Below are 14,542 nucleotides of genomic sequence, written 5' to 3' on the forward strand. Positions count from 1 at the left end.
TTATGAGTCCCAACTCTCATTGTTTTCCTACAGGTCAAACTCTGCTGACAGTCCAACAAGACATTAAGGCTAAACTGATACACAAGTATCAACACATATCTGAAGGAATTGGACACCATGGAAACCAAAATCTGTTCAATGACATCTACACAGAGCTCTACATCACAGAGGGTGGAAGTGGAGGGCTCAATAATGAACATGAGGTTAGACAGATAGAGATGGCATCCAAGAAACAAACCACACAAGAGACATCAATCAAATGCAACGACATCTTCAAGCCTTTACCTGGACAAGACAAACCTATCAGAACTGTGCTGACAAAAGGAATCGCTGGTATTGGAAAAACAGTCTCTGTGCAGAAGGTCATCCTTGACTGGGCAGAGGGAAAAGCAAATCAGGACGTTCATTTCATGTTTCCTCTTCCTTTCCGTGATCTGAACCTGAAAAAGGACCAATACAGTCTGATGCAACTTCTTTCCCACTACTTCTCAGAGCTGAAAGAGATTGACAGCATTGAAGATGGTGAAACCAAAACTGTTTTCATTTTTGATGGTCTGGATGAGTGTCGACTTCCTCTAGACTTCAAAAACAATGAGAAGTGCTGTGATGTCACGAAGCCAACCTCAGTGGACGTGCTGCTGACAAACCTCATCAAGAGGAATTTGCTTCCCTCTGCTCTCCTCTGGGTAACCTCAAGGCCTGCAGCAGCCAATCAGATCCCTCCTGAGTGTGTTGACCAGGTGACAGAGGTACGAGGGTTCAATGATCCACAGAAGGAGGAGTATTTCAGGAAGAAAATCACAGATCAGATTCTGGCCAATGATATCATCAAACACATGAAGACATCAAGGAGCCTCCACATCATGTGCCACATGCCAGTCTTCTGTTGGATATCAGCCACTGTCCTTGAGATGATACTGAAAGAGGCATGGAAGGATGAAGTCCCCAAAACTCTGACCCAGATGTACTCACAATTCATACTCATCCAAATCATCGTGAAGAACAGGAAGTACAACAAAGCCACAGAGACAAACCCAAAGGAACTGTCTCAGTCAGACAAAGAGATTATCCTGAAACTGGCAAAGCTGGCTTTCCAACAGCTGCAGAAGGGCAACCTGATCTTCTATGAGGAGGACCTGAGAGAGTGTGGCCTTGATGTCACAGAGGCATCAGAGTACTCAGCATTGTGTACAGAGATCTTTAAAGAAGAATCTGGGCTGTACCAAGACAAGGTCTACAGCTTTCTGCATCTGAGCATTCAGGAGTTTCTAGCAGCAGTGTATGCTTTAGAATCATGTCTGGGCAAGAAGGAAAATGTTTTCTCCCCCAAAGCAGTCACTAGTGATGATGATGATGAAGATAAGGAGTCAATCATAAAAGCAGTCACTAGTGATGATGAAGAGGAGTCAATCATAAAAGCAGTCACTAGTGATGATGAAGAGGAGTCAATCATAAAAGCAGTCACTAGTGATGATGAAGAGGAGTCAATCATAAAAGCAGTCACTAGTTATGATGAAGAGGAGTCAATCATAAAAGCAGTCACTTGTGATGATGAAGAGGAGTCAATCATAAAAGCAGTCACTAGTGATGATGAAGAGGAGTCAATCATAAAAGCAGTCACTAGTTATGATGAAGAGAAGGAGATAATCATAAAAGCAGTCACTAGTGATGATGAAGAGGAGTCAATCATAAAAGCAGTCACTAGTTATGATGAAGAGAAAGAGTCAATCATAAAAGCAGTCACTAGTTATGATTATGATGATTACTGTGATTATGGTGATGATGATTACAATCATTATGAAGACGAGAAGGATGATGAAGAGGAGTCAATCCAGTTGTCTGACTTACACAGGAGAGCAGTGGACCAGGCCTTGAAGAGTGAGAATGGACACCTGGACCTGTTCCTCCGCTTCCTTCTGGGTCTCTCACTGGAGTCCAATCAGAATCTGTTACGAGGCCTTCTGACACAGACAGGAAGTACAACACAGACCAATGAGGAAACAGTTGAGAGAACAGTTGAGTACCTTTCAGATAAGATCGTGGAGGAATCCTCACCAGAAAGGATCATCAACTTGTTCCACTGTCTGAATGAACTTGGTGCCAACTCTCTAGTTGAAGACATGCAGACCTCCCTGCATTCAGGAACTCTTTCAGAAATAAAACTAAAACCTGACCAATGTTCAGCCCTGGCCTACCTGTTACTGATGTCAGAGGAGGTGCTGGAGGAGTTTGACCTGAAGACATACAACACATCAGAGAAAGGTTATCAGAGGTTGCTGCCGGTAGTGAAAACCTGCAGGAGAGCACTGTAAGTTCTGTTATTGAGTTGATGTTTACAGTATCATTATAATGAAGGATTTGTATATCTAACAGATTATCTCCTCTCTCCAGACTGGATGGCTGTAAACTCACATATAAATCCTGTGAGACTCTGGCCTCAGCTCTGCAGACACCAAACTCCCCCCTGAGAGAACTGGACCTCAGCAACAATGACCTGGGAGACAGAGGAGTGGAGCTGCTCTGTGATGGACTAACCAGTCCACTCTGCAACATACAGACACTAGTGTGAGTTAAATATCTTCAGTATCCACTGTCTTTATAGTGTTTATATATTTGTAGTAAGTATGTGTTATTATGTTTTTAACATTATTTGAACATATTGGTAAATATGCAGGAACATACATAGATGTGATAAATATATGAAACTAAGGTAAAATATTTTAAAGGGGGTTAGTATGTTTTTAACATAGTCTAATCATGTCCTTTTGTTATTGTCTTAATGCATCTCATTATTCTTAAAGCTTTGCATTTTTAACAGTGTATCGACATATCTCCTCTCTCCAGACTAGCTGGCTGTGAACTCACATATGAATCCTGTGAGACTCTGGCCTCAGCTCTGCAGACACCAAACTCCCCCCTGAGAGAACTGGACCTCAGCTACAATGACCTGGAAGACAGAGGAGTGGAGCTGCTCTGTGTTGGACTAACCAGTCCACTCTGCAACATACAGACACTAGTGTGAGTTAAATATCTTCAGTATGAGTTATTATGTGGATGTTTTAAACATGTGTTAATCATGTGCTCTTCTGCCCTCTAGTCTAGGTCAGTGTGGTCTGACAGAGGGTTGCTGTTCAGATCTGGCCTCAGTCCTGAGTTCACCCAACTCACAACTGAAACAACTGGAGCTGAGAGACAATGACCTGCAGGACTCAGGAGTTACACTGCTGTCTGCTGGACTGGAGGATCCAGACTGTAAACTTAACAAACTAGGGTAGGTACAACTGTTTCAGTCAGGTCGGTACTGAGCTTAGTAAAACAAATACTCTATAAATCTGATGTTTCATCACAATATTTGTGTCAGGGACAAATGGATGGGTGTCCTACAAGATGATTGACACCAGTACATCAACCTAGACAGCTGTTGTGTCTCTCTGTAGGCTGTCTGGCTGTCTGGTCACAGAGGAGGGCTGTGCTGCTCTGTCTTCAGCTCTGAAGTCAAACCCCTCCCACCTGAAAGAGCTGGACCTGAGCTACAATCACCCAGGAGACTCTGCAGGGGGACTGCTTTCAGCTGCTCTGGTGGATCCCACATATAAACTGATGAAGCTGAAGTAAGTCAGAATAGATGTCCTAATAGTGTGAGCAGCGGTTGTGTCATATGTAGTGTAGTAGGGTCTGTAACATGAGGACATGATGGTAGAATTAATGGGAAGTTTACTCAGCAGGCTGAGCACTCCAACACAGCATACATCATCACCACATGAATACTCTTCTTCTGCATCTCTGATATCCTGTTGGAATTGTACTCCCTTCTGTATGCAGTAGGTAGGATAGAATACCTGTATGTCTCTAGTAATGAATTGTACTCCGTTCTGTATGCATTAGGTAGGATAGAATACCTGTATGTCTCTAGTAATGAACTGTACTCCGTTCTGTATGCAGTAGGTATGATGAAATATCTGTATGTCTCTAGTAATGAATTGTACTCCGTTCTGTATGCAGTAGGTAGGATGTTTTATTAGGTCTTTGTCAGTCAATAACCTGTTTCTCCTACAGTGTGGATCATGGTAGAGAGTGCTGGCTGAAATCAGGGCTGAGGAAATGTAAGTCTCTTCAATCCAAATTAACTGCATATTCAGAACTATAGTAACATAGTAACTAATCAATACTTGTTCTGTAACTACAAAACAACATTTTATATGAAGATGTGGTTTGATTAAAAACTTATTGTCAATAGGGAGGTGCTATTTTCACTTTGGAAAAAATCGTGCCCAAATTAAACTGCCTCGTACTCTATTCTAGATCATACAATATGCATATTATTATTACTATTGGATAGAAAACACTCAAGTTTCTAAAACTGTTTGAATTATATCTGTGAGTAAAACAGAACTCATTTTGCAGCAAACTTCCATACAGGAAGTGAAAAATCTGAAAACGAGGCTCTGTTCCAGGGCCTGCCTATTCAACTGGCTTATATTTATCGATATGCATGCACTTCATACGCCTTCCACTAGATGTCAACAGGCAGTGGAAGGTGGAATGGGGTGTCTAGCTTGATCTGAGGTCAAACAAGAGCTTTTGGAGTGGCAAGTCAGGAATTTCCTTTCTCTACCTAGGCGCACGAAGCACCTCCATATTGTCTTCTGATAAGCGTTCGGTATACACGGCTAATATCTCCGGCTCTGATTTTATTTGATACATGTGATAACATCGTAAAGTATGTTTTTTCAACCAAGTTTTATCAGATTATTCAACGTTTATTGGGACTTTTGGAGTTTTCCGTTCTTTGCGTCGAGAGAAACTGGGAACGTCATCAACCTTGGATAGAATTGTGGCGCGAATTCGACATGAAAAAAGGACATTCTAAACCAAACAATGATTTATTCTGGACCTAGGACTCCTTGTACAAGATTCTGATGGAAGCTCAACAAAAGTAAGAACAATTTATGATGTTATTTCGTATTTCTGTGGAAAATGTTTAGTCCTATTATCCGCCCTTTTTGCGGGCGCTGTCTCGCTATAACGTAAGCTGTTTGTTGTGGTAAAGTTATTTTTAAAAATCTAACATGGCGGTTGCATTAAGAACTAGTGTATCTTTCATTTCATCTTCCATACAACAAGTATTTTTATGTAAAGTTTATGATAAGTTCTTTGGTCAGATTAGGTGAGTGTCCAAAATAGCTCCTGACATTCTGGGGAAATGTTGCTACATTTTCACAATGTATAACCACGGTTTGCAGCTCTAAATATGCACATTTTCGAACAAAACATAAGTGTATTGTTTAACATGATGTTATAAGACTGCCATCTGATGAAGTTGTTCAAGGTTAGTGATTAATTTTATATCTTTTGCTGGTTTTTGCGAATGCTATCTATGCGGTGAATAAATGCGGTTGTGTGTTTGGCTATTGTGGTAAGCTAATATAATGCTATATTGTGTTTTCGCTGTAAAACACTTAAAAAATCTAAAATATTGGCTGGATTCACAAGATGTTTATCTTTCATTTGCTGTACACCATGTATTTTTCATAAATGTTTTATGATGAGTATTTAGGTATTTTGCGTTGCTCTCTGTAATTATTCTGGCTGCTTTGGTGATATTTTTGATGGTAGCTGCAATGTAAAACTATGATTTATACCTCAAATATGCACATTTTCGAACAAAACATAAATTTATTGTATAACATGTTATAAGACTGTCATCTGATGAAGTTGTTTCTTGGTTAGTGACTAATTATATCTCTATTTGGTCGGTTTTGTGATATCTACCTATGCGGTAGAAAAATTGTGAAAATATGCGGTTGAGTCTTTTGCTATTGTGGTTAGCTAATAGAAATACATATTGTGTTTTCGCTGTAAAACATTTTAAAAATCGGGAAATGATGGCTGGATTCACAAGATGTTTATCTTTCATTTGCTGTATTGGACTTGTGATTTCATGAAAATTATATTATATTATATCCCTGTCGCGTTAGGCTAGGCTATGCTAGTCAGCTTTCTTGATGAGGATGCTCCCAGATCCGGGATGGGTATTACTGAAAGATTAAACTCTCATTTTGTTTACAGATGCCTGTCATCTCACCCTGGACCCAAATACTGCACACCCTAACCTGAGACTGTCTAAGGGGAACAGGAAGTTGAAACGGGTGGAAGAGAAGCAGCATTATGAAGACCATCCAGACAGATTTAATTGTCTTTCCCAAGTTCTCTGCAGAGAAGGCTTATCTGGATGTCGTTATTACTGGGAGGTTGAGAGGCATGGCAGCAAGGCTGACATTGGTGTGGTGTACAGAGGAATGAAGAGGAAGGGATTGGGGTTTGACAGTAGGATTGGAAACAATAGGAAGTCCTGGTGTTTATTCTGCTCTCATCGAGGTTATGACTTTAACCATGCTGGAGTCAGCAGATCCATCTCTGATCCTGTTTCTGACAGAGTTGGAGTGTATCTGGACTGGTCAGCTGGTACTTTGTCCTTCTATGGTGTGTCCTCCTCTGGTACACTGACACACCTATACACAGAACACACCACATTCACTGAACCCCTCTATCCTGGGTTTGGGGTTAGGTTTGGGGATTACTCCACACTAACCCTGTGTCAGATAGATGTCCAACACATTCAGAGGTGAGTTATACCAATGTTTTATCATTTGTTTTCCTCTGCAATCATTCCTACAATTAGATTAGTAGTAGTGGTGTGTTTTAATGTGTTCTGTTGGACCTACAGACAGTTAGATTAGTAGTAGTGGTGTGTTTTAATGTGTTCTGTTGGACCTACAGACAGTTAGATTAGTAGTAGTGGTGTGTTTTAATGTGTTCTGTTGGACCTACAGACAGTTAGATTAGTAGTAGTGGTGTGTTTTAATGTGTTCTGTTGGACCTACAGACAGTTAGACTGTGCCTAGTTAAATGTGACCATCAGTATTGACTTTATGGAAGGTGACATAGTGGGTTATGTCACATTTAGGCAATGTACCCTACATAGGGAGCTGTTCTGTCACCCTTTATACACCCTTTGTACTGCTTATGAAGGCTGTATGTATGCTATATCAAGCCTTTTTAAGTTGTATTTAGTTTAATCACAGTCTATCCTTCTGCTTTACCAACACCAGAGACCATGGTAGAGAGTGTTGGATCAAGCCTGGACCTGAGGACACCAGAGACCATGGTGGAGAGTGTTGGATCAAGCCTGGACCTGAGGACACCAGAGACCATGGTGGAGAGTGTTGGATCAAGCCTGGACCTGAGGACACCAGAGACCATGGTGGAGAGTGTTGGATCAAGCCTGGACCTGAGAACACCAGAGACCATGGTGGAGAGTGTTGGATCAAGCCTGGACCTGAGAAATGTGAGTGTTTAATGGTAGAGTCAGCGATATGACGTAGATGCACAAAGTAAACAGCATAGTGGGTCAATTTCTACAACAACTAAGAGCGTTGGAGGCCAAGGCTAAACTTCTCTGCTGTTTTGGTTCCGTGACTAACACTCTGTAACAGAGTGAAGAGAACCCTGGCACATGAGCAGAAACTGTGTGTGACTGTGTGAGAGAGAAGTCAGGCATCTTGCTCATCACAATATCTGTGGTGCTGCTCCTACATCATCATTTAGCTGACTCTACCTTTAAGCTCTCATCCTAGGATCTACCAATTATCAGACCCCCAACATCTACAAAACATGGACCAGAACAATGTTGTTTCCTGCTTCCACAAACATTAATTAATATAACACTAATGTCAGATTATGGTATGCTAATGAGTGTACATTCTGAGACTGTTGCTCACTAATATATTCATTTTTATTAGAGGTCTATTTAATAATTATTAATTAGTTATTACATTAGATTGTCATTTTAAATAACTACTTTTGACTTCAGGGATTCCTCAGAGCTGTAAGACTTGTGAACATGTTGAGGTAAGTCATAATGTCAATTCTTACTTTTACATACCTGCAGGAGTCAGGCACAGTCTCAAAGCCAGGTGTGTACTGACCAACCATTCATACTGGGATATAGACAGTCCTGTGTTCTGCTTTAGTAATATAAACACAGTCTCAAAGCCAGGTGTGGACTGACCAACCATTCATACTGGGATATAGACAGTCCTGTGTTCTACTTTAGTAATATAAACACAGTCTCAAAGCCAGGTGTGTACCAACCAACCATTCATACTGGGATATAGACAGTCCTGTGTTCTGCTTTAGTAATATAAACACAGTCTCAAAGCCAGGTGTGGACTGACCAACCATTCATACTGGGATATAGACAGTCCTGTGTTCTGCTTGTAGGCATGCAGGATTTTAGCCGTTGTCATATTTTGTCTTTAGACAGTTTAATTGATAATTCACCAGCATTCCATGTAACATTGAATAAATACATTAGAGTAGTTACTTTGGTCAGTTTCCCAGACACAGATTAGGTCTCGTCCTGGACCTTAAAGAACGTTCTATTGAAACTTCCATTGAGCATGCTTTTAGTCCAGCACTAGACTCAATCTGTGTCCAGGAAACAGGCCCCATATGTATTACTGACATGCTTGTCCTTGTTCAGGACTCCACACACTGGCTTCAGATTGAACCCTTGACTTCCACTGTCGAGGGAGTGACAATGTTCAGGTAAAATAACTACTTTTAACATTTCATTCCACCTGCTAGTGTATTTCCCCATTACCTTTGGGAATAGTCTTCTAATCCAACCTCTCCATTTAACCATTGACCCTCTCTACCATATCTTGTTGTTGCCCTCAGGCACAGGACACCCAAAGGGAGTTATGAGTGCACAGTGTCTGGGCTCCGCTGGCTGTGTGGGAGAGATGTCATTCTGAAGTATCACTTCAGGACCTGGGAACCCTACAGTCAACTTCTGAACGACATGCAGTACACACAAGGTGGTCCATTGCTGGACATCACTATGGAGTTAGGTGAACTGGAGGAAGTTCATCTGCCACACTGTGTCTGTTTAGGTAAAACCATATAGAAATACTATTCAGAAAGACATTTCCATGTAACTGAGTTTCACTTCCTGAGTTAATGAATGAACTATTCTGGGAGTTTGAGTTTACTGTGATCTGGTACTGCATATTCTTTGTGTTTTAGTTGGATGAATAGAACAATATTTGTCTTTCTGTCTACTTTTTATTGTGTTGTTCAGGGACCAACCCTTCCCTGAGGAATGAGATGAAGATTCTTCATGTAGAGGAACATGGAGTGTCTTTAGAGGAAGTGCATGAGGTCACCAGATTCCATGCTAAGATTCTCCATCCCAAGTTCTCAGCTATCTCTCTGATACTGAGATTACTGTCTTGGAACATAGATGTCCACTGTGACGTGGTCCTCTATTTGGCAGTAAAAAGGTCAACAGTAATTTCAAGGCTGTACCTGCTCCTCAGAAACTCCAGTCAGAAAGAGGTGAGGCACTATCATTGAAGTGACAACAGTATGTTGAAATGTACTAAAGGAAAGCTGATAGTTTGTTGAAAATCTCTAGATTTCAAAGACAACATGCAGCTCTGTGAGAATTATGTTTCTGTTGTAACATTCATTAATACAATAGAAACTATGACCAACATTGGTTTCTCAGTGAGCTGCAAGTTGTGTGAATTATGCGACTACATTGTTCTGACTGACTACTACATTGCTCATGTTGTAGGCTGTTCAGGAACGGGAGAAAAATCAGGCGTCCAAAGGATATTCAGAATTGGTCCTGTCAAGTCCAAACGGGTCCTTAAAGCTGAACAGTTGGTTTGCACTCAAGAATCCCCACTCCACTTCCATCAATCCAGAGGTGCAGTTTTATCAGGCTGAGGACATGAATCTGTCATATTGTATATGAATAACTGGAATATCATTCTATTTCACTATTTCTCTCTGTCTGATGTCTCAATCGTTGCACCATATGGCCTCCTACAGAAGATTCAGCTGTTACCTGCAGACACCACACCAAGCTGTTGTAAGATGATCATGAGAAGCACAGGGGTTGACATTGAGATGGAGTTAATCGGGGATGATGAGAGGACAGTATGGAGAGAGATGGTACCAATAGGTAGGAGCAGATGCCAATCATAACTGTGTTTTTTTCTGACAGATGCTATTTAGAGTGATAAAACCTATTTCTGTTTCTTTCAGATGAATACATCACTGAAACCCATTCAACTAGTAAGTAAACAGGAGAGATACAAACCAATGACTTGAGGGCCAGTCAACTTGGTTTACTGTAGGACCCGGACTAGGACAGTCAACATGGTTTACTGTAGGACCCGGACTAGGACAGTCAACATGGTTTACTGTAGGACCTGGACTAGGACAGTCAACATGGTTTACTGTAGGACCTGGACTAGGACAGTCAACATGGTTTACTGTAGGACCTGGACTAGGACAGTCAACATGGTTTACTGTAGGACCTGGACTAGGACAGTCAACATGGTTTACTGTAGGACCTGGACTAGGACAGTCAACATGGTTTACTGTAGGACCTGGACTAGGACAGTCAACATGGTTTACTGTCGGACCTGGACTAGGACAGTCAACATGGTTTACTGTAGGACCTGGACTAGGACAGTCAACATGGTTTACTGTAGGACCTGGACTAGGACAGTCAACATAGTTTACTGTAGGACCTGGACTAGGACAGTCAACATGGTTTACTGTAGGACCTGGACTAGGACAGTCAGCATGGTTTACTGTAGGACCTGGACTAGGACAGTCAACATGGTTTACTGTAGGACCTGGACTAGGACAGTCAACATGGTTTACTGTAGGACCTGGACTAGGACAGTCAACATGGTTTACTGTAGGACCTGGACTAGGACAGTCAACATGGTTTACTGTAGGACCTGGACTAGGCCAGTCAACATGGTTTACTATCGGACCTGGACTAGGACAGTCAACATGGTTTACTGTAGGACCTGGACTAGGACAGTCAACATGGTTTACTGTAGGACCCGGACTAGGACAGTCAACATGGTTTACTGTCGGACCCGGACTAGGACAGTCAACATGGTTTACTGTAGGACCTGGACTAGGACAGTCAACATGGTTTACTGTAGGACCTGGACTAGGACAGTCAACATGGTTTACTGTAGGACCTGGACTAGGACAGTCAACATGGTTTACTGTAGGACCTGGACTAGGACAGTCAACATGGTTTACTGTAGGACCTGGACTAGGACAGTCAACATGGTTTACTGTCGGACCTGGACTAGGACAGTCAACATGGTTTACTGTAGGACCTGGACTAGGACAGTCAACATGGTTTACTGTAGGACCTGGTCTAGGACAGTCAACATGGTTTACTGTAGGACCTGGACTAGTCCTGATTATAAAAGACTGTCTTCAAGAACAACGACATCTCCTCCAGGACCTGATGTAGATTAGCCTGGTTCTGAATGCCCCAATGACATCTCCTCCAGGACTTTATGTAGATTAGCCTGGTTCTGAATGACCCAATGACATCTCCTCCAGGACTTGATGTAGATTAGCCTGGTTCTGAATGACCCAATGACATCTCCTCCAGGACTTGATGTAGATTAGTCTGGTTCTGAATGCCCCAATGACATCTCATCCAGGACTTGATGTAGATTATCCTGGTTCTGAATTACCCAATGACATCTCATCCAGGACTTGATGTAGATTAGCCTGGTTCTGAATGACCCAGACTGGTTTTCTATGTCTGTGAAACCGTCCCTAAATGTGAATTTGTGTTATGTTCAGGTCGTTATTGTAAAATAGAATGTTTTCTCAATACTTTTATTGTAGGATTCTGCTTCTAAATGTCTGAAATGTAAATGTACAAATGTAGTTATTTTGTATCCTGACTCTCTCAGGTGCTGTGTTGGGGGCAGGAGGTCCGGCTGAGAGCAGTCTGACTGGTTCTGCAGAGCAGCAGCTGCGTTCTGTACGGACAGAGTTTGTGAAACGAGTATCAGGACCTGTCCTGGATGGTCTGCTGGACAGACTCCTGCAACACACAGTCATCAACCAGGAGGAAATGGAGTCAGTGAAGGTGATAGCTAAGAGGGCAGAGAAGGCAGGTGTCATCATCGACATGGTGACGGGAAAAGGAAATGAGTCAAGTTCCAGGATGGTCAACCTTCTAGTGGAGCTGGACCCCTGTCTTTGCACAGAGCTGCAGATCAACAGTGTTGGGGTACCAACCTAATGGTAGAATGGATAGTAACAGTATTGGGGTACTGATGGGGTCAAATTGGGGTCATGATAGGGGCTGCACCAGATGTTTGATGTATTATAATAATGTATTATTCTTAAGTTTTATTAATAGCAGGGGAAGGGTTATAAGACCCCTCCCCCACTACATGTATAGGGTCCTGGACTACAGATGAACAATACATATGCATTATAAGGTTTAAAATTGTTTCACAGTTATTTTCTAGTCTCTGCCTCTTATAAAGAAAAGGTATCTGAGATGTGTGAGTTGTTGCAGTCAAAACAGGGTGTCAGTGAACAAAGCACTTCAAAGATCAACACAGAACCGGGACTCCAGCAGGGGAGTAGAAGAGATTAGAGACTCGTCAGACATTCCACTATAAATCAACTTGGGGACATTTACTGCAGAGCCCTTAGAAAACCCTGGAACTGTTGTATTTCTCTTGCAGGTTTGTATAGCTGTGTATGCATGGGCTTGGTCTGATGAGTAGAAGGTAATGATGTATGCAGTGACATCACTAGGGCTAGACTTCGGGCTTAATAAAATAATTTAGGACTTTTCCTATGGGGCAGAACTCAGGAGAGACATGTCATGACGTTGCCCTGTTGGTGAGGTTTATGAACCCGTAAATACTTTTCCCCCTTTCCTCTCTCTACCCTACAGATGTGACTCTTGGAAAGCCCTTTGTTAACATAGAGAGAGTCTGTTAACATCAAAAGGGTCGGGAACGGAACCATATTTTGGTAATCCAACCAGTTGAAAATATCCATTGGTACTTAAAGAATATGATGTCAGATCAGTTGTTGTCTGAGACATTATTATTGATGATAGGATGACATAAACTGTAACTTGGAAAGTCTACACATTCTAGTTATCAGATTCACATGGAATTGTTGTGCAATTTAAATGTTTAAATGTGAAACTAATTGTGAAAAGATTAAATGTAATTTTAGCTGCTAAATGAGAATTGTTTTCATAAAGTAAAACTCCACTCACTTAGTGGCCCCGCCCAAGTGAACAGACATTGGTTATGAACTATGAAACACGCCCTTCTCTCCCACCACTACAAATGCCCGTTGATGTAAAAATCAACTTGTGTTCCCGAGGACGTGAGGACGGCTGTCCAGACATTAAAAGGGCTAATATCAACTATAGAACTAAGCCAACCTCAGCGTGAGCTCAAAGTATGGCAACTTGGTATGAACTTTGAACTCTTATTCACTTAAGAAGTGATACCTCCTAGCCGTTGAGTTAGCAGCAGCTGTAAATGTGGGCTAGGAAAGGACGGACAAAGTATTTGTTCTACCACACGACGACGGTACTACAACGTATTCATTTTACCACCAGACATTCTTCAGAGGAAAAGAAATCCCTGCTGGGCAAACTGGCCTCCCATCTACGACCAACCTATCGAAGCGCAGCTCAGAGTAAATATTTCTTGCATTTTCCTTTTCCAAATGGGCGGTTATTTAGAATGCATAAGATCTGTATTTACGATAGCATAACTGCATTGGGCCCGATAGAGATCCAAACCTTTTGTTACTCAGTCTTACCGCGCCTTCATTTCACCCAACCCCCTTTATTTGTGTAACCAGCCGTCAGATCTGTTCCGTCCGCTAGGGACGTTTTCTTTTGTGACATAATTAGTAATCAATGTATGACCCATCCTGTGTATATGAAATTCTGTGTGATTGTTTAGGTATTTTGTTAGCCAGGGTTTGTGAAGATAACCAAGAGTTTACGATGTTCAGATGAGACTGAATAAGGTAACGATTAATAATTGACCGCTATTGATGTAAAAGATGACCAGGTCTTTAAGTGTTAATTTGGAAGATAACAGCTCTATAAACATTATTTCGTGGTGCCCCGACTTTCTAGTTTATTACATTTACATGATTAGTTTAATCAGGTAATATTAATTACAGTAGAAATTATTTTATAGAATAGCATGTCATTTCACTTAATCCGGCATAGCAAAAACACGACAGACATCAGTTGTGTGATGTTTGATCTTTGACTTCTGTCTACAGCTGTATTTTGATTTAAATTGTTATGATTTATAAGTGCACGTTTTGAGTGTTCCTTATTTGTTAAGTAAACAAATGGAGCACAGAAAAACGGAACCAACACTACACTTTCTAGTTTTTTGTCGTTGAAGTTCAAAAGTTTGGACACACCTCATTTTTTAAACTATTTTCTGAACTTTAGAATAATAGTGAAGACATAAACTATGAAATAACATATGGAATCATGTAGTAAGTTATAAACAAATAAAATATATTTTAGATTTTAGATTCTTCAAAGTAGCCACCCTTTGCCTTGATGACAGCTTTGCACACTCTTGGCATTCTCTCAACCAGCTTCACCTGGAATGTTTTTCCAACA

At 41.3% G+C, this 14,542-nt stretch overlaps 1 protein-coding gene across 1 annotated transcript in view; it reads left to right on the forward strand.

Moving 5' to 3' along the window:
- The window catches only part of LOC139577776 (NACHT, LRR and PYD domains-containing protein 12-like), a 63,196-nt gene extending 50,078 nt beyond the window's left edge, over positions 1–13,118 (forward strand). The window contains exons 4-19 of the mRNA XM_071404943.1: positions 34–2,308; positions 2,392–2,565; positions 2,845–3,018; positions 3,098–3,271; positions 3,438–3,611; positions 4,057–4,103; positions 6,070–6,625; positions 7,113–7,348; positions 7,874–7,911; positions 8,546–8,610; positions 8,743–8,957; positions 9,146–9,402; positions 9,644–9,778; positions 9,904–10,036; positions 10,120–10,149; positions 11,817–13,118. Of these exons, the coding sequence (XP_071261044.1) occupies positions 34–2,308; positions 2,392–2,565; positions 2,845–3,018; positions 3,098–3,271; positions 3,438–3,611; positions 4,057–4,103; positions 6,070–6,625; positions 7,113–7,348; positions 7,874–7,911; positions 8,546–8,610; positions 8,743–8,957; positions 9,146–9,402; positions 9,644–9,778; positions 9,904–10,036; positions 10,120–10,149; positions 11,817–12,151 (5,018 nt within the window). The 3' untranslated portion in view covers positions 12,152–13,118. The remainder of the gene's footprint in view (positions 1–33; positions 2,309–2,391; positions 2,566–2,844; positions 3,019–3,097; positions 3,272–3,437; positions 3,612–4,056; positions 4,104–6,069; positions 6,626–7,112; positions 7,349–7,873; positions 7,912–8,545; positions 8,611–8,742; positions 8,958–9,145; positions 9,403–9,643; positions 9,779–9,903; positions 10,037–10,119; positions 10,150–11,816) is intronic.
- The last annotated feature ends 1,424 nt before the right edge of the window (positions 13,119–14,542 follow it).

Source organism: Salvelinus alpinus, chromosome 6 (assembly GCF_045679555.1).
Source record: "Salvelinus alpinus chromosome 6, SLU_Salpinus.1, whole genome shotgun sequence".
Lineage (NCBI taxonomy): Eukaryota > Metazoa > Chordata > Actinopteri > Salmoniformes > Salmonidae > Salvelinus > Salvelinus alpinus.